General features: G+C 39.8%; 2 protein-coding genes across 4 annotated transcripts in view; both read right to left on the minus strand.

Annotated features, from left to right (window-relative positions):
* Positions 1-736: 736 nt before the first annotated feature.
* Positions 737-6,366, minus strand: LOC131239175 (tRNA (guanine-N(7)-)-methyltransferase). Of its 2 annotated transcripts, XM_058236742.1 has the most exons (3): positions 6,170-6,366; positions 2,443-2,575; positions 737-2,059 (listed from the first exon to the last, which is right to left on the minus strand). In XM_058236742.1, the coding sequence occupies exon 3, from the start codon at positions 1,879-1,881 to the stop codon at positions 1,117-1,119; it is 765 nt and encodes a 254-aa protein (XP_058092725.1). In that variant the 5' UTR covers positions 1,882-2,059; positions 2,443-2,575; positions 6,170-6,366; the 3' UTR covers positions 737-1,116. The 2 variants fall into 2 exon arrangements, with proteins under 2 accessions (XP_058092725.1, XP_058092724.1); XM_058236741.1 differs by lacking the exon at positions 2,443-2,575.
* Positions 6,367-9,764: 3,398 nt separating this feature from the next.
* LOC131239176 (uncharacterized) overlaps positions 9,765-26,500 on the minus strand; it is a 29,350-nt gene continuing 12,614 nt past the window's right edge. For both annotated transcript variants that reach the window (XM_058236744.1, XM_058236743.1), the window contains 3 exons: positions 24,895-25,060; positions 11,459-11,826; positions 9,765-10,361 (listed from right to left, as the gene is read on the minus strand). In XM_058236744.1, the coding sequence (XP_058092727.1) occupies positions 10,043-10,361; positions 11,459-11,826; positions 24,895-25,060 (853 nt within the window). In that variant the 3' untranslated portion in view covers positions 9,765-10,042. The remainder of the gene's footprint in view (positions 10,362-11,458; positions 11,827-24,894; positions 25,061-26,500) is intronic.

Raw genomic sequence — 26,500 nt, forward strand, 5'->3', positions numbered from 1 at the left:
CGATCCAGGAATGAGAATCATCTCAATTTCTAGAAAGATTCCACGGTTGAGATCTTTGAAGAAAAATGGGACAAGGTGAAGAACTATGAACTGGTTGTGGAATTCTGGCCTGGCCTGGCTTTTGAGAAAAAAAATGAGACCTTCCTAAGAAAACATTTGCATCAAGGTTCCATTCCTTTGAGATAGTGAGAGACCCATTGGGTCCCATTTCACACTAGACTCGTCTATTATCAGGTAAGATCCAATGACCACGAGTCATAGGCTAGAATTTCAGGTTGCCCCTTGCCCTCTTTTTGCTTGTCCCTTGGTTCGGAGACAGTATCTAATTAGGTGATACAGTGAAGAGGAAATAAGAAGGCACCCTGTTGGAGTGACACAAGAATATCTGTTATGGCACCTTCTGCAAGTACCAGACCATTCATTACATGGGTCCTGCCACAACGTATTGTGACCCGAAGACTAGGTTGGTCACATGGGCCACACAAACATGCAAAGAATTGGACTATTAGAAGATAATTATCAAATGTAGAAGGGTGATGTTGACTCAAAAGACTTTTTTTTTTCCAGGTCAAGTCAAGGACTTGAATCTTTATTGAATCAACTCGATATTTAATAACTTAACTATAATCACACTAGCAATAGACGCTTAAAATAGTATGAACATAAAAGTATGTTCTATATGATTTTCTATCAAAAGAAATAGTATTTTTGGGTTCAACAGAAATAGGACTCTCAATCAAAAGAAATGGCATCTAAGAGCTCAAAAGCTTCATTGTTCCTTTAGGTAAAATGTTCATAGCAAATAACAAAAATTTCCATTAATAGTGGAGAGAAACTCAATGAGTCAGCCGAGACTTGAGTCCATTTCAAAATCAAAACTAAACAGGAGCCACTGGTGTTTATGGCTCACTTTCATCAATCACACATACCAGAAATGAACCTAATATGGGATGGGCCATACTCAGTCTCACTGGTATGATCGGTTTTGGATCATGTACATGTTTGTCACATTTATGAAAACCTGAGTTGCTGACAAATGAAACAATGCATCAAAGATTACTCAATCCACCAAGGATCAAGAGCCTCTGGTCCAGTGAGAATCAATCAACTTGGGGTTCAATGGGCCACTGCTATGCGTTTGTAGACTGCCCGAAATGTCTGGCCTCCATTCCTAGCAACCTTCTGCCCCTCTTCAGTTGCACTGGCCAGAAGCTTCACCACCTGGTCCACTTTGAGCTCTTCTTCTGCAATGGCTTCAAAGAGAGGGTGGTCCTCCAAACAAGACCTCATCCACTCTCCAAGCTCTTCGACGTCTGTGATCGTGTATATAATCCCCCCGACTTGGAGAGCGTATGCGTACTCATCGAGGAGATGCGGGCTGATCACTCGCCGGCGGTGGTTCTTCTCCTTGAAGTGAGGGTCTGGGAAGAGGAAGAACATCTTCAACAGCTGCCCCTTTTCAAAGTAATTGGGGATGTATTTCATTGAATTGGTGCGAACCACCGAGATGTTCTCATACTGGTGGCCTGGGTTTGCAGCCCTCAGAGCCAGGATACGTTCCTTGACATACTCTGTTACCTTGTCCCTGAGCTCCATGCCGATCATTAGAATATCAGGGAAGAGAATCGAAAGGCCGACAAGCAGGCCACCGAAGCCACAACCAATATCGGCAAAGCGGATTTTCTGATCGATGGCCATGCCATTGCTATCGGAAGTTCCTTCTGAGGGGAAGAAGTATGGGAAGTGGTAGGAGTAATCAACCTGGGAAGGGGTGATGGGGACAGGGAAGTGGGAGTCGCTGAGGGGATTGCTGTGGGCCCGAGCTCTATAGAAGCGTTTCCTGGGCAGACGTGCTGAGTTGTTGCTCTTCGGTGGTTCCATTTTCTCAGTATTATTCAACACGGGGGAGACGTGTCAACAAGAGAAATGCCCCTTTCCGACCAAGAGTGGATGGCAATTATTGCATATTTGAGTGGAATATCTCAACTGCAGATTCTAATCATCTCCCTCAGCTTCAACCATCATGTTCTTCTACGCTAATGAATGACCAAACATCTTCCTGAAAGAAAATGAATGAATTAACTCATCAGACAGGCAATTAATCAACAAGACCATGACAATGAAAAGGAATTATATCATCCTCAGCTCGAGGAAATGTGTACCATGTGGGGCCTAGGGTCCAGGGATCAAGACAACTGAACTGGTCTTATGGACCCAGTTTTAGAGGGAAAACACCAAAGGCCAAAATATTATTGCATATGGGAAAATCATGACCCTTCAACTGTCAATCCACAAGTAACTGTTAATAAAATGTTACGGTAACATGTTTGATTCGATGGAAAAAGGCTGAAGATTGGATGGATAAAGCCCTCCATTCTGGGAGAATTTGCGGCAAGTTTCATGTGTAGTGGGGCCCTCAACCCATGATTTGAATCACCAAACCTTTGGCCCATTTGTTGGAGCTAAGTGCACAAAGACAAGTGATGTATCCTCTAGTTGAGGATCATATAAATCCTTAAAGACAACATTTAAAAGCCTTTTCTTCTTGTTTTTCTAACAGATAACATGTTCCCAGCTGCATTGCAATCAAAATGAATATGTCAGTTAATGGTAAGATTTGGAGCAAGCATTGCAATCCTCAGAGAAAACAGCGGCTGGAAATAGGAAAAAAATACACTCTATACCCCCTTCAAAACTCAGTAAATATAAGAGCAAAAGAGTAAGATAACATGAAATAATGGTTGAGATCATCGGCATGGAACCTATGTGGGTCCACACATTTCCTAGCCAGTTATTTATTATTATAATTAATTTTTTGAAAAGTAACACTGCCAGGGATTGAACCCTGGATCACTCACACACAAAACTGTCTCTACCAGCTCATCTAATGAGCGGGAGAATCCTAGCCAGTTAGGTCGCTGAACTATTTACTTGGATGATTGAACACTTTGGCTTTGCTAATATATTACGAAAACATTGTTCATAAAAAAATATATACATATGAGATTTGTTACATATGTACCAACGATACACACACAGGCAAGATTTAAGCCATTCATCAGGTGCCCCAACTAATTACCAGAGCTTGTTGATTTATTTTTAAATTTTTTTGTTGGACAGGGAATGATCAAGGTGGCCCAGATACCACTCAAATGTGCCATTGGCTGCTAATTGCCCCAACAATCACCTGAATCGTCTTATCATTTCTCAATGAGAAATCAAGTCTGCAAGCAACTTTTGAGAACCAGTTCTGAGTGTTGTAGCATGGTTGCAAATGATTAGATGTGGCCCCCCTAATGAACTTAACAAGAAACCCTTTCGACTACTTTCCTCCCATTCTTGAAAACAACAGAAATCCTAGAAAGAAATCTCCATCAGAAACATCTATCCCCATAAACCATCCATGTTTTTTAATCATTTACTATTGACCATCAATTTATTTCCTTTGGAATGACCAAATGCCATGGAATCTACAACTACAAAAATGAAGCTCGCATTCCAAGAGAAGCGGCAATAGGTGGCATGGGCCAGGTAGGATTCAGTCGGGCCTGAAAATCAGGCTTAGACCTAATCCGTTTAATAATCAGGCCTTCAAAATTCACGCATAAGCCTGCCAATCAAGGTCATGAATCAACCGATTCCCAGAGGCTCCCGAATTAGATTGGCTTTTAATAGAATTCTTCCAAAAGTGGGCGCAAGCAATCAGGCCTTAAAATAGGCAAGCCCAACCCACTGGCATATATTATAGAACCGACCCTATCATCCCAACCAGTATCAGACTGGGAAACGAAACTTAATCACAAGTTCATTACTACTGTGTATGACCTACCCCAGTACTAGAAAGAAGTGTACAAACATTTTCAAAAGGAATAAAAATACTGGAAAGAAGTGTGTACACATTTTCGGAAGGAATAAAAATACTGGAAAGAAGTGTACACACATTTTCAAAAGGAATCAAAATTCAAACATTTATCTGATGTAAGCCCACATCCCACCATGTGCTGATTTTGAGTTGTTTGTTGCAAGATTTGGGAGGATATCAATTCCATCTGGCTTTTGGAATCAATGGGAAGGATTAAATTAATCCAAGTATTTGACCTTCCAATCCCTATAGGAGATACAACGTGATTTTTGGTGGATTCTGAAATTCATTGCATCTGTGGGCCCCACGTTGATGCATGTTTATCCACACCATCCATCCATATCCACCCCTTACACATGACACTCAACTTGTGTATGAATACAAGTGACAGGTATCATAAGTGAAATCTAGTCCGTTGATTACAATTCTAGCATCTGCCAAATGCTGGTTTCACGTCATACAGTGTTTTTCCCAAAGGAAGAATTCAATCCCAAACGTGGGATTTGATGGTCAAAATACCATGGTATTTCTAGACAATACTACAAGAGTAATCATCGTGTTCATGCCACCAAATCCCGCGATCCAAACAGGCCCTTTAAGATTCATAGTGATTATCTTTAGGGTATATGACAGGGGGTGGTGTAGGAGCTAGGCATTCCACATTTCTAAGTTTATGAGTTTTGGTTTAGCCACTGTCAGGAAAATTTCAATATCAATAAAGTTGCCCATTCCTCTCTACTCAAACATTCTAGTGTGTGTACTCTTGTTTATTCTTGAGATTTGCATGTTGACATTGCATTGAATTGGAACTCAGGTTGCACCATCATCAGAACAAAGGATTTCCTTTCTACAAGCAACTTTTATTAGAATTTAAAAAGAAATGAAGTGAACTTAGCCAAGTAGAATAAAATCTAATAAATTTCTTCAAGTTTGAATTGGTCACTACTAAGTGAAGATTGCAAAAAAAATTCCGACTTCAGTTATCAAAATTTAGAAAGAAATAAAAAAATATCAACCAACTTGCAAAAGGTCCTAACAATTTGATCAAAGGTGCAGTTTTGGTTCAGGTTCACCACAATTCTAATGGAGTTCATGTCTCTAAAACAAACGAGACAACGTACTGATGATCTCCAATTACATATATTATTAGCAAAGCGAATCACCTGTGATGTGCGTAACAAATGAGCAGTTCCATTCACTGAGCATGGGCCAAACACTTTTAAGGGTCATAGACCATCAAACAAAATAAAAAATACAACAATAGTCCACTTTTTAGTGATCCAAAACATTCATATGATATCCACAAAAATTATACCAACCACATGCAGGCACACGTGCCAATATAATAACCGAGCCCATTGCAGCCGTGGTGCATCCACCTCACTATTCAAATCACCAAGCCCATTGTAGATGGTATATTGTGCATCCACCTCACTGTTCAAATCACCGGGCTCATTGCAGATGGTATATTATCATTATCATTATTATTATTACAAGGTGTTGTTACCTTATTATGCCTTTATTTTATTTTAACCTTGTAATACCTTACTAGTAACCAAAAAGCAAAAAAGAAAGAAAGAAAAGAAAAGAAAAGAAAGAGGCCATTGGCCATGTCCAATGCATATGAATTTTGGTCAAACCCATGAAACGGAAAAGGAAAATGCCATGTGATTAGCTCCCTGTATGATGGGCCACAAAAAATGCAAAAGAATAGCCCAGATTGCATGTGGGCCCCACTATAAAGTAGGGGTGCAAATCGGGTGGCTCACCCGCACCACAAGAGGAGCCAATCCGCAAGCAGAATTCCAACCTGAGGTACCCAAACCGAAGGCCTCTATACTCAATCCGACCCAAACCAATCTATTATAAATTCCATCACTGAGATGGTAGAATGGTCACGTATATTTTCTATCGTTCATCCATCTACTACTGAATGTATTTGGTGGTGCATTGCCATATCTTGAGTCTTGATCGCATGGTTTGGATCACCTGATCAAGGTAATTTCAGGCAATGGGCAATCCAAAGAGAGGTCCACCTGGAAATACTAGTTTAAATACATGAATTGCCGGATTGAAAGGGTTGCAAATATCAAACTTTGGAGGAGGTGTAATGACCCAAAATCAATTCTCTGGGGTTAGAAATCAACAGACAAGTAGGGTAGACTTTTAAGGGCCTGTTTGGATGCCTGTAAGTTGGGTAAAATGAAACTGCAGGGGGCTGGGGGTGAGAAGTCACTTCCCTGTAAGTAACTTACAGGCCCAACGTTCGGATTTTTGTAAAGAGGGAAAGGGGGAGAAATGGCCTACCTGCAATCAGCTCCAATCTCTCTCTCTCTCTCTCTCTCTCTCTCTCTCTCCGTCTCTGCAATCAGCTCTCTCTCTCTCTCTCTACAATTGTCGTGCGCCTCTATCCGGTTGCTAGGGTTACAAGCTGCTGCTTTTTTTCTTGCTTTTGAATCCGCCCGATTCGGTGAGGCCGTGACAGTGGGGCCCACGTTATGTATTGATATATCCACACTGTCCATCGGTTCTGTAATCTCGTTTTAGGGCTTGGGCTAAAAAAATTAGCCAAATCCAAATCTCAGGTGGGTCACATCACAGAAAACAGTGATGATTGAATGTCCACCGTTAAAGAGTACATAGGGCCGATCGTTTTGTTTATTTGGCATCCAACCTGTTGATAAGGTCACACACGTGGATAAGGGAAAACATAAATATAAGCTTGATCCAACTCTTTTGCTGCCCATAAGATATTCTATTGGTGGGCATTCAGTTACCGTTGTTTATTGCGGCGTGGCTCATCTAAGATTTGGAGGGTCCCATGATCTAGTCCATCATGGTGGACCATTGCTCTTCTATTTTTAATTTTTATTATTTAGTTATTGCCCATTAAGATGGATCATTTTTATTTTTATTAAATCATCCTGTGTGTGGCTAATAAGTTATATAATAATCAGGCTCTGTTAAGGCTTTCAAGTTTGGCATTGATTGAGGAAGCCTAAGTTGCTTCCAACAATTTGAATCATACACGATCCAACTCTATAAATGAGTTGTTATCAACGGATCCAAACCATTGAAATAAATCTCTTACCGGTTCTTCTCCTCCAAGTAATCAAACAGTGGGTTAGATCCGGAGAGACTTGAAAGAGAGAAATGAGTGATAGATAATTTGAGCTATGAGATAGATGGGAGACCGTGGTCAAGAAATTGGGGGAAAAGGAAAAAAGTGAGGGAGACAGGGATTAGGGTTTCAAGCGTGACTTGGTGGTTGCGACCTTGACCGTAGGGCCCACCTGGATGCATGCATTGTATATCAATGCTATCCATATGTTTTTCCAGCTTATTTTAGGGCGTGGTCCCAAAGATTAAGAAGAATGAATTTCAGGTGGACCACACCACAGGAATGATTTCAATTTTAAGAAATAGTTTCTTCAAGTATTTTACATTTAAGCGGAGTAGATTATTGATAAATTCTTAATAGCTGCAGTAAGAATGTGTAGATTGTAGGTAACTCCTATTTAGTGGCTTATTAATCATTTATTATTATTATTATTTTATTTTTTAAACTTTAACAAAGTGTATTCTTGTTACCAATGGGTCGGATCCTAGAGCCAGCCTCTTCCGAGAGTCCACCTCTTTTTTTAAAATCCCAAGCGAATTGAGTATTGTGGGTACCCGCAGATATATGGACGTTTACTTTACATGGCCATTTCCATCCGATAAATGGACTTAAATTACAAACATATTTACCTCTTTGCTACATATGTGGTGTGTAAACAGGCTACCTTAAGTTCCTAGCCTAGCCCATCCCAATAGAGCCAGGCTTAGCTAGAAAAGTGACATAATCAAAAGGTTTGAAATTAGTCTAAAATTAGAAAGCTTTTAGCAATATAGGTCCAACCGCAATCAATCTCATCATGTCTACCCTTAATTCAAGTGTTTCGTAGGAGTGTATTTCTTAGTTTTATCACTGTGGTGCGAGCTATGTATAAACGTCTGCATTAGCTTGTCCATCATGGATTTTTAAGGTTTTGCATATGAATGGCGGCAATTTGGCAAAAATGCAAAAGGAGAAAGATTGGCTGTGGCTTGGAAAAAAAAAAAAAAACAAAAGGTTCTCCAGGCTTGCTGAAAGGCACATCTTCATATAAGTTATGGCAGTGAGCCCAGTAGGTGCTGTAATCAATCTGTGGACATTGCAAATTGATCACTTTTGTATGTTCACGAGTGTTTTGGGCCCCAATAACTTGGGCAATGAAAGAAAAGAAATGCAATTGAGGGCTGCTCCCAAATAAATATGGTCTCTATGCTTTTCTTTTACCCGATTATGCATATATATCAATATCTTGTTTCTTGGGTTTCATTAACAACATTGATTTGTTTTGGAAAATAACCTGAGAAATGCAACATTATCTTAAACCAAAAATATAAACGAAATTGAAGGGAATAGCACAAGTTGCTCCCATCCCTTCCCAACAGTCTCAAACATTCTTAAGAATCTTTAAAAAATGGGTTCATCAAACTAAATTGCGGCAATTAATTTCTTCAATGCATTTGTATGATCCATTCATTGATCTAACGGACACTTTGAGACCCATCTTGCCCCAAGGTTGCGACCAACAGCAATTCTAAATTTGAGAGGAAAGGATTGGGAAATTGAAATATTGGCCCATTGGTGCAACATGGATATCTTCAATTCCCCACATAATCCAATGCTCTAGGTCACTGGATATTTGGGCTCTATGCATACACATGCTTCCATAATATCTACTGTTAAAATCACAGCCCTTGGGCTTGCAGACACCAAATAGAAATCTTGATTGTCCACAATTTCCAAGTCTCAATTACTACAAAAGCAGACCTCATGCATAAGAAGTGAAAATCCAGACCATGCTATCTAATATCATGGTCCAGTATAATTTCATCGCTTCCAATCAGTGAAATGCAGGCCCCATGCATACAAGTGTAAAGCCGGGCTGTACTACATAATATCAAGCTGAACTACGTCTCCAAGGGTGCACCATACAAATTTGAAATGTCCAACATAAATTCAACAGTCTGGATCACCACGGAAGTGGGGCCCATGCATATAAAGTGAAAAATTCATACCCGTGTTAACAGTCTGGTTCGTTGTCCTATGACCCCATCAGTGTAAATAGAAAACATGGCTTTCCAACATAATTTCAATGATCTAAATCACAATAAATGTGAGCCCAATGAGTACAAGGTAAAAATCCTGACCATGGCGCATAATACCAACAGTCTAGATCGTTGTACTGACACATTGGTATATTTAAAAAAAAAAAAGGAAAAAAGAATATCTGTAACATCCATCATAATTTCAATAATATATAGCTGGCAAGGTGGGCCGCATGTGTACAAAGTGAAAATCCATCACTTAATTGTTAGAATCATCAAATCGAATGTTGGGCATGTGTGGTCCATTGTCGCACCTCATCCAACTGTCTAGATTATGTACTTGAACACATCTCGACACTCTACACGTACTAAGGTGCATGAGGTGATCTTGTGATATCTTAATCATCAGTTGGTAGGAAATAGATTTTAAGACACACCACATGCTTACATCTAAAATGCACGCCGGAAATTCTAAACACAAATAACATGAGTGGTTCTATCTAATAAAGCCATAAAAAGCATGCAATCATGCTATTTTTTTGCTGCATTTAACGAATCTTTCCATTTTGCCAAAAGAAAGCTATAAAAAGGGTGGCCTTTTCTAAAAATCCATTTTCAAATTGAAACCAAGTATCCTATGTACATTCTCTGATCGAGGATCATATAATTCCTCCAGATAAACACATCCTACCCATATTTCCTCATGAACCCACGGTTGCTACCAAGGGCTTTGGATTTGCACTCTCATCAATACACAGGAGAAAATTTTAAAGGAAAACATTATATATAAACAAATGCTACGGATCTTCCTGTTTGTTGGAATTTTGGATTTTGATACAGCTATACCCATCCTCAAATCCTACACCTCTTTGAGGTTTTTAAACCATCAAAAACCTTGGCCAGAGCTTACATGGCCAACTTGTCATACAATGAAACATCAATTAGGGTGACCTTGATACAAATGCAGTGATTTTCCTCCATTAAACAAAAAAATGAGCTAAAAGAAAGATGAATACAATTAATGGGTATCCCTTAAGACTCCTAAATAATCTTGTGCAACCCAATGTGCAGATCCGAAGAAATGGAGATGAGAAGTGGTAGGGAGTGGTGCCATACAGCTTTGAAAACCCGTTTTTGGTGAGCTTTCACCGATTGGGAGGGGTTGCGACCATTATATCTAATATCGAAGATATGGATCTTTGGGTCCGCCGAGCCGGAGGTGATGTATAGACCATCAGGAGACCATGCCTGGTTTATCAGAGCCGACTGTGACTCACTGCTTTCTTGTTTCCACCCAAACGCATGAATCTCTGTCTGCCTTAACCTGATATCAAATAGCCGAAGCTGCTTCTCAGGAGCCCTGCAAAGAGTAAACTTCAGTAAGTAGCAGGAAGTTCAAACAAAGTGTAGGAGAGGCAAATAATAATAATAATAAAATAAGAGACTAGAGAGTAAGCTTTTTTATCAACAAAATATTAGCAATTTTATGACCCGAAGCATCATTGGAAGAATAGGATTCCAAAGCCTGACCAAAATTTGTCAAGTAGAAGAATCATGCAACAATGAGCAAAAAAGGACTGACAAAAAAAAGTCATCACTACAACCACATTGGGAGAAATAAAAGATTTTGTGAGCAAAACTAGCTGGCTGCAGAGTGCACGACTTCATGACCTTGCATGCAAAAATCAGTATGTAAATGCCTACCACACATTAATCAAAGTTGGTTAAGGTTCACTCCTAGAGGGGAGAGCAGTATTTGCTACTAAGCCTCTCCCTTCTTGTAATAAAGCGTAGAAATCTCCAAGCCATTCCCATGTCATCCATAATGAGGAAGTAGTCCTCAATAAAGATGAAAGGAACAAACAGTAGTCATCTTAGTATTCATAATGAAAAAGAAGGCTTCAAGTTGCAGTTGCAGCCCTTTCAAAGCCAATTGAAAAGTAACAAAATTGTATTCGTCAAGATGATTACTAATGGTCGTTATGCAATTTGGTCATTTCCCAGTTTACTGAGTTCAATTCAATAGTGCATGCAAACTTGGCTAATGCAGGGGTATTTTCACACCGGGCTCGAGTGTGGTAGCCCGTGGGATGTGGGGACACACTCGGGGTGGGTGACCCATGTGATTTGGGGCCCACGGGGGAGATCTCGTGTTCGAGACTCCTCACCGGGGGTGATTAATGCGCGTTTCACACCGGGCTCGAGTGGGGTAGCCCATGGGATGCGGGGACACACTCGGGGTGAGCGGCCCATGTGATTTGGGGCCCACGAAGGGGGTTCGGCCGAGGTCCTAACTTATGCGATGTGGGGCCTAGGGTATGAGATAAAGGGATCAATTCACCATACTCTAACAGTTCGAGCTTTTAGAGCAAATGGTTAATTGTCCTGCATCATTGGCTCAAGAAAAAAAAAAAATTTAATGACAAATATCACAATTATAACAGTTTTAAGAATTACCCTGTTTGCACCATGAATAGATTGAAGTCAGCTGGATTAGGTAGAACACTCATGCATTTGCTTTCAATTTGATGTTTGTAATCAGCTCTCCCTGACAGTAGATCATATCCAACAATTCGTTTGTCTGCACCTGCAGATATTACTATCTGCTTTTGCTGCATTCCAGCAACTCCCATGACAGCAGAAGAATGTAGGTTTCGGTGCAATGCCTTCGGTTTCCATGAGTTTTCACCATCTTTCTTGTTCCAGAGTACCACAGCATGGTCACTCCCACCAGTTGTAAAACATAGATCAGCCCAAGGCATGAAAATGATACTGTTTATAATGCCCTTGAGATGAGGCTTTTCTTCTAAAAAGGTAACTCTTTTCTGCAGACACAATGTCATAATCAAACTTAACATTCTCTTCAAAAAAATATTACTGTAAGACAGAAAATGATGTGTGTTTGTGTCAGGTGTGTTTGTGTGGTTATGAGGAGGATAGCAACATGACTTTATCCACTCGAAAATTAATGACCATCAAGATAGACCATGTGAGAGATTCTTTCCCCTCCCCTCCCTCCCTCCCTCCCTATTGGAATAAGTGACCAAAGATTTCCACACACACACACACAAAAGCCCCATTCATCACTGCTGCCTTATTGGAATAAGCATGATAAAGCTGCTGCTTATAAATTCATGTTTGGTTACTTCCCAAAATATAATAGACCAAGGTTGCAACAATCAGAAAGTTATAATGGTACCCTTCAATTACTTGCATGTCCATAAAACATATTATCAACCAAGTCATAATTTGGTCATGCAACATATCTGCATGTGAACAACAAAGAGGGATATTAAAATGTGAGAGGAAGTGATGACACAAGCCTTTCATTTCCAGTCTGGTGTGCTATCACGCATCAAGCACACACACAAACATGTTTACATGCCTACCTGATCCATGTAAACCATGACAAGGACTAATAGAGCAAACCCTCAGGGATTCTGATAGACCAGATTTTGTAACTTCATTATGAGCTTTCCAGGTTAATATGCCTTCGCAGACTCTGTTTATTCATTGAATAGAGATACTCTATTGATGATAATAGACAAGACAGAAGGTTAATGGAAGTGATGCTGCAGAATAATCTGCTGGGTTCTGATCTACCTTTGCTAAGGTGCCCGGTCAACAATGACCCATTTTGAAGTTCTGAATTGATCATTGTCTACTTATGGTGAATTCATTTATCCACAATTTGGGTGATATTCAATAGAACTCCACAGCCCAAGTTCTGTTTTCTTATTTACATGCTATATTTCTAATTTTCTTATTTACATGGCATAACTCGAGTGTAATATTCAAGCTTATTAACTTGCATGTAATATTCAATTGCCCCCCTTTCCTCCTCGCCTTAGAGATGCAATCTCCTGATATAATTGCTAAATTTGGGCCATTTTGTTCTGATCAGAGTACAACTTATGAATGGTATCCCAAATTTCTTTGGTTGTTAGCAACAGATTGACTCCTCGGCTAATTTCCTCCTCCATGAAATTCAACAACCGAGACATAATCAAAAGGTTATTAGAGTACCATTCCTTGTGACGAGCGTCACTTTTGGAGGGCTTATTAAGGGAACCGTCAATATAACTAAGCTTCTGTTTCCCTCAAACAAACTTCTTGATGGGTTGGGACAATTGGTGTAAGTTTCCTTCCCTGAATTTAATGATAGTAATCTGGAGAATAGGATTCCCCAAGATATTAATCTCACAGGCGTTTTGAGAAACAGCTGTGTTGGTATTTGAAGAAGGAATAGGAAGATTGGATGATAAGGCAGGCACAGCCACATACACCATGAAATCCAACACAGAGTAGTCAGATACCAGAATCCTTTAACAATTGCAACAAACTAGCAATGGAGGAAGGCAAAATAGTCTGCAAAACCAGCAAGAGAAAGGAACAAAACAGTCCAGCAGAAGGAGGTAAACAGAGTCCTCATAGAGAAATAAACAAGTCCAGACATGTTATAAAGAGGACAACTGAAACCTAAATCAGTGATGCCTTTCAAAGATCAGGAATCATCTTTAGGTTCCAAACTGAAAACTGACAGGGTGGTACAATTTGAGGTTCAAACTCGAATAGATCAGAAAGATCAACAACTGAGATCGATTCTGGACCTTTTTCAAAAAATGGAAGAATAATGGAAAAACTGACCTTTTTGAAAAAATGCTTTAAAAAAAGGTGCATAAATCACAATAAAGCCCCCTCTATTCAAATCTGCCTTTGGACTTCACTTTTGATCAGGGAGGAACAAGGTGCTAACCTTGGATAATCTATGCAAAAGGAAGCTGATTTTGCCGAATGCTTGTCTGCTGTATATTCAAGTCGTAGAATCTGTGAACCATCTCTTTATTCATTACTCTTTTGCAAAGGAAGTATGGGACAATCTCTTCACCCTATTTGGGGTTTCATGGGTTTTGCCGGGCTCTATCAAGAATTTCTTCTTGTTGTGGCATGGTGGGGGTACCGGGAAGTTTGGAAGAAATTTTTTGTAGTTGAGTATGTTAGCAGAGATTTAGGCTTTGTAACGGCCCGACCAACACTGTATGATATTGTCCGCTCTGGTTCCCACTGGACCCGCATGGTTTTGTTCTCGGGGTCACCCCCAAAAGGCCTCGTACAAGGAAGGTCCTAACCACAAATATAACCACCATTACTTCAGACAACTCTTCCGATGTGGGAAAAGTTCAACCCTGTAAGTGCTATGGTCTCATGCTCCTTTGGTTGTCAAATTTTGTTGTGCCAAAACTCTATCTGTGTCTTGTGTTTGTATGATGATATACATATGTTCAAGACATCGCATCGACTTTATAAAGACATTGCTTCTGTCAAGAACGACGAACTACTTCAAGCCAAGTCAAGCCATGTACTTTGTCAACTTCTGTAAACATCAATGTTCAGAGCTACATCGATAAACACTTCAAGACTCAAGTGCAACTCAAGATGAAGTTTAATTTCAAGCTTTAGAAGATCTCAAGATCAAGCTACATCAAGTAGAGATCTCAAGCTTCATAAGGTTCAAAGGTCAACCATTATCTGAAAAGAATGAAGTTCAATGTTCATACTTAATGATCCAGGTATGATAGACCTTAGATTGACCTTAGGGTAGGTCATTTTGGTTACATAATTCAAGATGAATCTTTATAGATGATTTTGGTCTGTTCTAAGACTAGTCCTGGACCTTGTTCGACTAGTCCTAGCACTGGTTTGACCAGTCCAAGAAATTCCTCGTCCAGTCCTAAGTTGTTGAAGATTTTCAAATTTTTTTGGTTAAGCTACGACCAGTCCTGAGATCTGGTCGACCGGTCGTAGGAGGGTCACGACTCGACCTTCAACTGGTCATGTATCTACAACTCGAACTATAGTGTGCAAATCATGTTTCCTACGACCAGTCCTGGGTCAGTTATGACCGGTCGTAGGTGGTCCACGACCAGTCGTAGAATCCCTACGACTAGTCGTAGAACGGTTTTTTTAAGATCGCGCTTAAAATTTCAAAATGCCGTTGTTGCTACGACCAGTCGAAGCTTTCTCAAGACCAGTCGTAGACGTGATTTCTGCAACTATAAATTGAACACGAATCTCAGAGTTTTAGAACTCACTTCAAGAAAATCAAAGCTCCATTCTGAGATAAGTTAGTATTCATTTTAAGCTATGTTGTGCATAATTAATATTCTCTTTTTGTTAACTTGTTTATTTGATTTTATTCCTATATTCCAATCTTATTTGAAAAGAGGAATTGTTGTATTCCTTCTTCTTGGAATCAAAATCAAATATAGCTAGGCCCATTTGATTTAATTTAAAATCAATTAGAACTTAGAACCATTTTAAGTGAGTATTGGACATTGAACGTTGATTCGAACTTCTACTCTGATTGGTTCTTCCGGGTTGCTACGAAAGGAGAAATCTAGGTATTTTACATTTATGTAAAATTTCTATTCTTTTGGTTTTTGTTTGAGATTCGCCAGAAAAATCTCATTGTGTGGTTATCTGAGGAGAGCCAGAAAACTCAGAAAGTGTGGGTTTTTGGATTGTGTAAGCCCAAGTTAAAAAGACACAATTGTGAAGGTTTTAGGTGAACCTATGAAACCTATTTTGTTAGTGAATGCTTATATCCCTTGTTTGAGGATATTAGAAGTAGAGTAGCATTCTGTGTGGTTGTTGTTGAACAGTTGGTGTACACACAGGCGAACCACTATAATTCTTTGTCTTGTGGTTTGAATGCTTGCTTAAGTTTTGTATCTTTTATCATTCAGATTTGTGGAATGTATGTGTGGATTTAAATGTTGTAAAATTTACATTTCAAAGCACAGTGGGAATGTTGTAGTAATTTATATTTAAATTCCTTGCTATTTATTTATTCCTCTCTGGTTTGAGTTTTTGATACAAAGGACATTCTAGAAATAAGGTTGTTCTGCCATAAACCCTTGGTTTTTATGGTGTAAGGTTGTCCTTAGAACTGAATTCGTATCAACCTATCAATTCTTGTTTATTGGGGTTGCTTTTATTTCAGCATTGTGAATTGATTTATTTTATTTGGCTATCATATTCTTTTATTCCGCTGTTAAAGTTTTATTTTGACATCGTCCAATTCACCCCCCCCCCCCCTCTAGGACGTATAGCTAGGCCATTTCAAACCCCCACTGCGTACACAGTAGCTTGCCAACCACTGGTAGCTCGCCAGGCCCTTAGGCCCTGCTCACATCAGCGTCCGCTCACGTGTGCTCGCCCACATGTGCAACAGTGATGGGGCGTCACAATATCCCCCACTGAGGGCAAAGCCGTCCTCGGCTCTGATACCATTTTTAACGGCCCGACTAACATTGGACGATATTGTCCGCTCTGGGTCCCGATCGACTGGTAGCTCGCCCAAACCCGGTGCTCATGTGGTCCCGCCCACATAAGCCCAGCCAACCCTCACGGAGTTGTTCCTGCTCAGCGGAAGCTCAGGGCCACATCACCCATAGGACGCGTTGTTCCAATTAAGGTACAATATTGTCCGCTTTGGGTCCCGATCGACTGGTAGCTCGCCCAGACCCGGTGCTCCCGTGGTCCCGCCCACATTAGCCCAGCCAACCCTCACGGATTTGTTCCTGCACAGCGGAAGCATGGCCACACACCCACAGGACGCGTTGTTGTTGTACAAAGACACCCAACAAGATTGTCCGCTTTGGGTCCCGATCGATTGGTAGCTCGCCCAGACCAGGTGCTCCCGTGGTCCCGCCCACATTAGCCCAGCCAACCCTCACGGATTTGTTCCTGCTTAGCGGAAACTCAGGGCCACATCACCCACAGGACGCATTGTATCCTTAAGGTGCAACAGTGACGGGGGGTCACAGGCTTTGTGGCTAGAAATAAATGATCGTTGTTTTAAAAACCGCAAGGCGAAAGCTTCATATGTGTTCAATAGGGCTAAATGTTTTGTTATAGAATAGGCGGTAGCTTTGTATTTGTCTGATCTTCTCCCGTTCATGTAACATAATGCGGGCGAGTGCTGTATATTGGTGTTTTCTTCTTTTTTGTATATTTTGGCTCCATCCTTTTATTAATGATACTGTCAATGTTTAAAAAAAAAGAAAGAAGAAAGTAGGCCCCATATGATGTCCACGATCATACAACCTTCTAGAGGCAGACAACTACAAATGGGTAGATCTAGGAATGATCATGCTCTGATACCATGAACAATAGAACGATAGGAGAATGTAGAGCCAATCTTAAGATGGGAAGATTTACAATTGGAAGGAAATGATTGCATTACTTACACAGAGAAGGGGGGGCATGCCCCTTAATGATACAAGGCGTTTTAGATCATTACAATTACTGCATAATGCCAATGTTTATCACTTTATCTCCCAGTATGATAGTCCTAACTCCTAAGGTACATTAAAATGTACAGGTACAGCCTACTTGTTACAAGTATGGAACAACGCAAGACATGCTATTAATTATGATACACCGCAATACTCTCCCTCAAGCTTGAGAATAGATGTTAGTCATGCCCAACTTGTCCATGATGTAAAGTAAGATTGATCTCGGAGGAGGCTTAATGAAGACATCGGCTAGTTGATCTTTACAGTTGATTAATTGAGTGAGAATTTCTTTGGGTGCAAGTTTTTCCCAAATAAGTGACAATTGACTTCAACATATTTAGTTCTTTCATAGAAGACAGAATTCTGAGAAACATCACAAGAAACAAGTATACATACCATTGTATAGAGGAATAAACTATGCGTTGTCTGACAAAAGAGATGCAGTTATATCCAAAATGAGTTCTTATCATTCAAATATCCTTCAATACAAGTAATAATATACAAAATAAAAATAAAAATACAGATAACAAAAAATATGCCTTTGCCTTTGACGCAGATAAAGTTATGATGCATTGTGTATGCATCAAAGATATGTATCGATCCTATCTACAATAAAAAAGGAATATTTATAAAGGGAGGGGGATGATTTTGAGATATATTGTCCCCTCTATCAATATATCACGAGATACTGCAATGTCATTGATACCTATATGGGAGAATATTACAATTCCTAATGATCTTGTATCATTGAACTCCAGCACTGATAATATTGGCTAATATATCGGATGACACCATCAACATGTTTGATTGAAGACTTCAGACTCGGCAGTTCACGCCTTCTCTTTTGCCACTTCTTAAGGGAGTGCCTGTCTCTCTGAAGCTGATAAGGACCAAAAAATCCTCTTCATGTTCCCAAAAGAGAACAATGATTTTCACAACAATGATTAATTATCGCAAAGCCATCTCATCTTTCCTCCCTTCAGCATCCTCGTTAGACACTTGATCTGCGCAGCCTCCTGATTGCTTTTACTTGATGACATCATTTCTCCCCTACATAGAACTTGAATTGGTTGGATCAGCAACACAGTCAACTGACCATCTACACCTTCTGCATGGATAGAAAGCTGCACCTCCGCTAGGTTGTGGGTGGGGTTCTCACAGATCACCCCCTTTAAAGAACCCTAAGACTCGCCAAATGATTGTTCAGCCCTGATCATGATCTCCCTACTTCACATTTCCAGCTTGCCCTCCTTGTCATACTCTGTAAACAACTCTTTCCTCATACTTACCAAAATGACAGTCCATTTTATATACCTTTCCCCACCACTAGATTGGCGCCAAGCCGATACATAGGACACATTTTCCAAGTATACTTCTTGTCATCATTATTCAAATAAGCACCCCTCTTTGAGTCGGTACCTAGGCCTGGACAAATGCCCCTTCTGTTAGTCAATGCAGATTGACTCCATCTCAAAGATCCAAATGCCCTTCGAACAAAGGAGAAGGAAAGTTGTTGGGCCACCTCAGCAAGTCCACATGGGAAGATACACCCTTTTCCTTGCCACCTCACCCTTATTTTATCTCTGCACAATTCAGCTTTAAAATTTTGAATACAGTATAACAGAGAGTTATCCTGTCACCTTTAGTGGCACCAGTACTAATCAAATACATGTTCTACGCTTCTCCCTCCACATCTATACACCATGTTCCACCAAACATGGAGGACCTTCGTCTTCCTCGCAACAATCCTGAACCATTTCGATTTGTAAAAGACAGTTTCCTGCTTGCCTCACTTCATGATTTTGGGACGACCTAAGATGCACTTAAACACTCCCCATTCCTATTGTTGATATCAAAGCTAACAACCTCCAGGGCCACTTCTACACCTTTCCAAGTGATGGGTTCTTGGACCTATTCATCAGCGCTAAAAGGACCTAGGGCAGTGCTAGATTCGCGAATTCCCTTTGTTCCACCCAACAATGAATCCAAGTTGTCAACCCAGAGGTCACTGAACTTTGTGTGCCTTTACCTTCCCATTCTGCGGATCTTGGATTTTAGTAAATGCATACTCCATTGCGACCGATTGTGGATCAATCTCCTCAAAGTTGTCAATACAATTGCACAAGACCATTATCGACTCAATAGCCTAGGCAGTAATGGGGATATTGTAAAACTAAACCCATCTGGATTGATCCAAGCACCATTCCATAGCATTAAACCAGCGGGGTGTTTTTCCTAAGGGCCCATAGGAGAAAAGTCCCTTCTCGCAGTCACTTTTCCACCTCTGCCTCGTGCGAGAGTTGGGTCCTCACCTTCAGATTACCCGCTGTGGTTGGGTTCTGATGTCTCTTTGAGATCCACTCTTCCACTAGTGATGGTTTGACTCATGTGAATCAGAATTCCCAAAATGCTTCACCCAACCTTCTCATCTCCCTGGTTATCTGAGTGCCTATTTGCACTTTTTTCTTCTTCTTTTTTTAATCCTTGAGCCTTATTACATATTCACTATAAAAGGTCAAGGTGCCTGCTAAAGATACAAGTACAAGTACAACACTATCTCCCCCATTTCCCTAAGATTTATGCATCAGCATGTCATTTTCAACAACATTTATCCATGAGAACCCCTGGAGTTTGACAACCTGAAAGCCCTTTCCTCATGACCAACCTTGTTTTCCCTTTAAATTTTAAGATCACCTTAGGACCATACCTTGTCAATGCACCCTTGAGATTCTTCCTCCCTACCAAACGCCATCAATCTCAAGCAGACCCCTATGCATAGAAAAGTTTGAAGCTGATCTTTCTTTCTTTCTTTCTTTCTTTCTTTTTCTTTTTCTTTCTTTTTTTTTTTTAAATTTTATCCCGAGGCAAGACAACCCTTCCGAGTGATCTAATGTCCTTGAAGATATCCTCTAAAACCCTTTTTGACATGCTGAAACAAAGGGCATAAACCAATCCTTCCATTGGGCCTCATTAGGTGAACGTCGGATCTGCTTCCCTCTTTTTGTATACTTTGATCCACTCTTCTCCATATTCCACCAAAGATGGTGGACCTTATCTGCTTCCCACTTTTTACACTAGGAAGGCTTTGTGTGGAGTCAAGATCGAAGAGCATAGAAAACTCCATTTCACACCAACCCTATGATAAAGAACCTGATTAATTCTAAAACCTAGAACCACATTAAACTTAGAAAGCCACCCTAATCACAACCCAAACACAAAATAAGCAAACAAACCTTAACACCAAAATAACATCTTAAAGCCAAAAAAAAAAACAAAAAACCTTGGGATACAAGTCAAAGCATGACTTCCCTTAATTCACAAGTTTGTTGTCCAAAAATAACACTTGTTAGTGCATTTTATTTGTTGATCATGTGAGTCCATATGTCATGTAGTCGGTTGAGCCTTTGAAAGTTGAAAACCGAAGACACAAGAGGATATGGAGCATCAAGGAGCAAAGAACAGGTATATAAGGTGCCTTAGCGACCCTAACCCTTAACCCAAAACAACCCAAACCTTTAAATGATCTTAACCCTAATAGATAAACATATTATTGATCACCCATTAGTCTTAAGAGCATTAATTAAACATGCTTAGATTGGCTTTAGAGGTCCCGAGTTGCTGGAAGACAAATTGCACAATTTCAGGCTACCTTCGGTCCCACTGAACCCCCCTTCGATCCCACCGAAAGTGCTCAAAACAGGACACCAACAAAGCCCTCAAATTCGTGTAATTCAGCTCCAGTCGAAGGAGAATCCTTCGATTGGCTTCGGTGCGACTGAACCTAAACTTCGGCCCGACCTGAGCTCAAACTTACAGTTTTCAGAAATGACCATGCCTTAACAGTTTTGGTCGGACCGACCTTGTTTTCGATCCGACCGAATACTAGCCATTAGAGATCCGTTGGAGCTTTTTTGTTATGAATATTGCATTTTGATATTTGGGAAAATGATGGATTTTGACATTTTAGAGACCCTAGTGCATCCCAAGCTTTATCAAACCTCCTAGGCTCTATCCCAATGAGATCAATGCCCTCTTCTTATTGATTCTTCACTCTAATGAGCATTCCAAGCTCCTCTACAAAAAGATCATGATCTCAAGCCTTCTCTAGAGTTTAGACACCAATTCTATTAACAAATCCTAGTGTTTATCAACCTCTAAAGTGTCCATCAAGGTGAATCCCCTGGGAGTTCAACTTTCCATTAGTTTTAGGAGATTATACCCAAACTCCCATCACTTTGGTTACCTCAACGGAACATCGCATGCAAGGTGTTTGTTAATAAGAGTTGAAGCATTGGCAAGCATCGGCCTCAACGATCAGGGGAGCAATTGAGGAGTGGATTCAAGCACGGGAGAGCTTTGAAGAAGCGACTCAAGCCCGATGCGTCAAAGAGGCTTAATTTGACAAGTGTCATTAAGTGAGTCCATACTCTATTTCCTTGTGTAGGATTGAGGGTAGGAGTTTGTGACCCAAACTCGATAGGTTCTTCTGTAGGATCGAATTCAACGGACACAGGTATGTACGTGTTAGTCTCCATGGGAGCCTCCAGCGGGAGTAAACGTAGGTCATTAGACTAAGAGCGAGGTTGTTGGTTAGCTGATAGAAAACCAACTAAAGTCTCTTGCCGGAGCCTCCGGTGGGAGTGTACGCTAGATATGTTCTTGTGGAGGACCACGGTCCTTGTGTAAGGTTGTAAAGGTTAAATGTGAACCTAATTTAAAACCTCCAATAGTGAAATCCGGTACACCCAGGGAGAGTGCGTCCGCAGGGAGTAGAGTAGGGAAACCGAACCACTATACATGCTTGTGTTTGCGATTGTTATTTGAGCATTTTTCCAATTATGCTTAATGTGATTGTTTTGTTGAATTATATTTATGCATGATTAGATGAATGCTAAGATTTGAATAGTTAGCACATCCCACACACATGTACACTATCAATTATAGGCTAGTTTCATAATTAGCATATCTTTAGTACTCTATGTGATTGGACCATCTATTGGCTTGGAAGCCTTAGAGTTAATTGCCTTGCTTAGTTTAATTGGTATATTAATTTAAGTAAGCAATTGTGTGTTAAAATGCATAAACTTTATTTCCCTCACCCCCCCGCCCCAAAACATAGCTACCATTTTATAGCTCAACCAAGCTTCCGCGCATAATCATGGTATCCTATTCCACGCAATTTCAACACCATCAATCCCTTATTTTCTGAAGTTCCCGCCCTTACTACATCTAACAAGTTAATAGTATTTGCCCTTCCATCAATCCATCACATTCTTTGGTAGAAAGCCTATTGTACATCCTAAAGCCTCAACTTGATAGAACTACCCCTTTTCATACACGATTAAACAAACGGCCCTCTTTCAAAAGCCTCGAAGGGTTGAGACAAGTAGCAATCATCAAAGCCACCATTGCTTTAGCTAGGACCACCCCGAGAAACTTCTATTAACCCATAATTACACAATTACCTTAAATGCAGCCGTTTAACCAAGACAATTGTCACACATCTAGATTAACTTGGAAATTATCATAGAACCCACCTTTGCCTAAACTCCACGACTAAGAGGATTCTCCATTGCAAGGTTTTTTCCCCCTACCATCTCTCTATCCTCTCCTATAATTCTGGTTGCTTAGCTCTCCAAAACTCTATGAAATCCAATACTGGAAGAATGGTACCCTGGTCAGAAGAACAGAGGAATATCATCCCTATGTGAATGGATATGACATCTACCAAATGATGCAATGATGGTCTTGAAAGATGTAGAAGAAACCACTTCATCCACTCCTCTTTTGACTTCTCAAAGGGTCGAGCTATGAAAAGGCCCGACTTGAACTGGTAGAGAAAAAACGAATCTTTATATATATATATATATATATATAACATTGATCATTTTATTGATATGAGGCCAAAGCCAAAAGAAAACATACATCCCCAAACAACAAACTTTAAGCTTAAGCCAACTATTTGGAAATTGAGCTAAAACTTTTGCTGACATAGTCCACTCCACTACACATGCTTTAGACCACCAAAATACCTTTAAAATTTGATTCTGATAATTCCTGGAACATCTTTCATTTCTTTCCTTCCAAATGGACCAAATCCCCACTAACAGACTTAACCGCCAAATCTTTATCCAAGACAACGAATCATTGGAAGACTTATTTGCCAAAAGCATGATTATTGGAAGACTTCAGAAAGGCATTCCACTACATTTTCACTTATCTGCATGTTCTCCCTAACCTCAGTTTCCAATAACTCTTTTTTTTTCTCTCTCTTAATAGCTAAAACCATTCTTTGACTCATTGAATTTCCATTTATTATGAGAAGAAACTCCCCAAGATTCTTTTTTATTACAAACCAAGAACATACTCTTTAGTGTGTAATATTTACATAAGTAGTGTCTGTGAGACTACAAATTGAAGTCTGAACGGTTATCTAGTACCCTTGCCTAAATCTCTAAATTCGATGCCATTATGATAGTCATTTGAGTCAAAATAACTTTATTAATATCAAGAGCTGAGGTTTTCTGAAGACGCTAGGCGCCTCCTATAAAAATCACATAGGCATGAGGAATCACTAACCCCCTTTGGGTTTCTCACCTCTACTTCCCCTATCGTGTGTGCATTGAGGTTGTGCAACTTATAATACTTCGCTGCATCTTACTGACTGTACCCTCTTTTGAAATTGTGTGCTTGACACGTGATTTTATTATTTCTATTAACAGAAATTTAGCTTCTTGTCAGGATAAGTTTTAATAGAACTTTCAAATTTATAGCTGGCTTCATCAGGTCTTGTTAACTTGTCTTTCTTTGAGTAGGCAGAAAACATTTGAGAATGGTAACAATTATTTTATTAAAAGAAACCGAACAAATGAAAGGGCTACACAACCAACACAATACAAACAAGGAAGAGAGAGAGAGAGAGAGAGAGAGAGAGAGAGAGAGAGAGAGAGAGAGAGAGAGAGAGAGAGAGAGAGAGAGAGAGAGAGAGAGAGAGAGAGAGAGAGAGAGAGAGAGAGAGAGAGAGAGAGATGAGTCAACCAAACCCATCAAGCCTAGACAGAGAGAGAGATGAGAAAGATGAGTCAACCAAACCCATCAAGCCTAGATATTGCAAATCACTTCTTCTACACCTGTGAGATCGAACTTGTAACCTCACATTCGTAAATGTATCTCAAACTACGTTTCTTCTTATTCTCGAATTTCTTACAAGTCTAACCTCCTTATGTTAGGTCCCAAAATTTTGAGCAAATGTGACACCCAGATCTTACTCCACAGAGGAAACTAAGCCATAAAATTTGGAAATCTTATCATCAGGAGTATGCTGTGAGGATGCAACATTTTTCAGGTCCTAAGAGGTCTTCTGGGTCCATTCTTCAAGTCATTTATCCTTGATGTTAATTTGTCGTGGCTTATGTTATATAGCTTGTTCTATTCTCTTCTCAGTGAAATTCTACTGGGATTGCACTATTGATTTTATTTTGATGAGCTTCCAACTGCTTTAAGGGAAGGGAAGGGGGTAAAAGACAAAAAAACAAAATAAAATCTACAGTGACAAGCATAATTCTAATAATAAACTCCAAAGCAGTTTCATACTTCCTGTGAGGAATTGAGATTCAGAATTGAGATCTGGGAATCACCACCATCAGCAGTATACACAGAATATAGGCTATCTCCGTCAGGGTGCCAGGCTATATCCTCGGGCCATCTCCTTTGCTTTGGGGAAACACAATCGGTATAACTAAGTAATGATGCATTAGATCTGCAATTTCAAAAAATAATAAATAATTATAAGCAACAAAGACAACACCAGAGCAAAGAAGGGTCACCCAATTTGTAAATTACAGAATTGCAACAAGGAGAATAACTCATCAATCTTGTTTTGGAGTGGAAGTATCAACCAACTACGACATAAACATCAAATGCTTGGTTGCCTAAAGCAACTAGCTTCAATCAATGTCCTCTAGGATCCAACATTCACTACATTGACAGGAACTTGTTGGCCCAAAAATACGGTTTTAGATAACATTGCAGTGGATTCTTCTATCCACTGCCCAACTCAAAGACCAAGAAGTGTAAATTGTAATAAGCAAACATCTCACTACATAATTGTCTAGAAATGTCAGTGCTTAAAGAACTTTGGACTACTAGTTGCTCTCATGTGCATGTACAGCTTTGGACTATCCAATGCTCTCGCATTGCACTTGTACAGACAGTTTGGATGACAAATCCCAAGGTAAGTGACTCAGTTAGAAATGTGTAAGCAATAAGATATAGTGTAGTTTATAGTGTTCTTCTTGACTAAGAGACCTAAATCATCAAATCCATGTCAGTGGATGTTATGGTTTCCCTATCAAAATGACTTCGTGTTTTGGCAGCTTATTTCAGTAAAACTGTGATAGAAGTGCTAAAAATATTCAGAAAGCTGGAAAAAAAGATACATTTTCAAGGCGAAAAAAAAAACACATTACATCAATCAAACTAACCATCAACATTATTTCTGAGTCCAACAAAACTGACTTACGCATCATTGAATGAACATGAAATTGGCCCTCCAAAACTAAAATTCAATTGTTCAATATTCAGAACCATAGTAGTGTTCATGTCTCATCAGTTAGAAGTTAAAAGATGTAGTGTTTATCATCTGAGGTTCTTCAGCATCATTGCCACCTCCACCCACATTGTCTCCCCATTGCATTACTCGTCCAATCATCTTCCTCTATGTTGGTTTGTTGTCCGATTTGTCAACCTAGATCCTCTACATCAGCAAGAGGTGGTTCTTCACATCCAACCTACTTCATAATGTCGTTGTTCTGTCATAACAGTTATTTAGTGCAAAAAAAAGAAAAAGAAAAAGAAAAAAGCCTTTATATGCCTTGAGAAAATGGGGCTGGAATAGAATCTCGGCTTAATAAAGTAACCACTTGTCTAGAGGCTGCGGAATTGTGCATCCCATTTGTTGTCAATCATCTCCTAAGGAACATTATTGGACTTCAAATTCCTCATGCTTCTTGGTATTGCCTCTTTAGCCTTATCCATTCTCCTGCACAAACATCTATCAGGGTTTCCTCTTTCCCCATCTATGAGATGAAGAACTCTAAACAGAGAAACTAAACATCAAGTTGTGATCACGGTTTCTTCATTAAGACTACCAAAATAAGATTTATTTATTTATTTTTTTTAATGGTATTACCCAAAAGAA

Source organism: Magnolia sinica, chromosome 3 (genome assembly GCF_029962835.1).
Source record: "Magnolia sinica isolate HGM2019 chromosome 3, MsV1, whole genome shotgun sequence".
In the NCBI taxonomy this organism is placed as follows: Eukaryota; Viridiplantae; Streptophyta; class Magnoliopsida; order Magnoliales; family Magnoliaceae; genus Magnolia; species Magnolia sinica.

Coding starts and splice junctions, on each gene's coding strand:
- LOC131239175 (XM_058236741.1), bottom strand. CDS start 1,881: ATGGAACCACCGAAGAGCAACAACTCAGCACGTCTGCCCAGGAAACGC.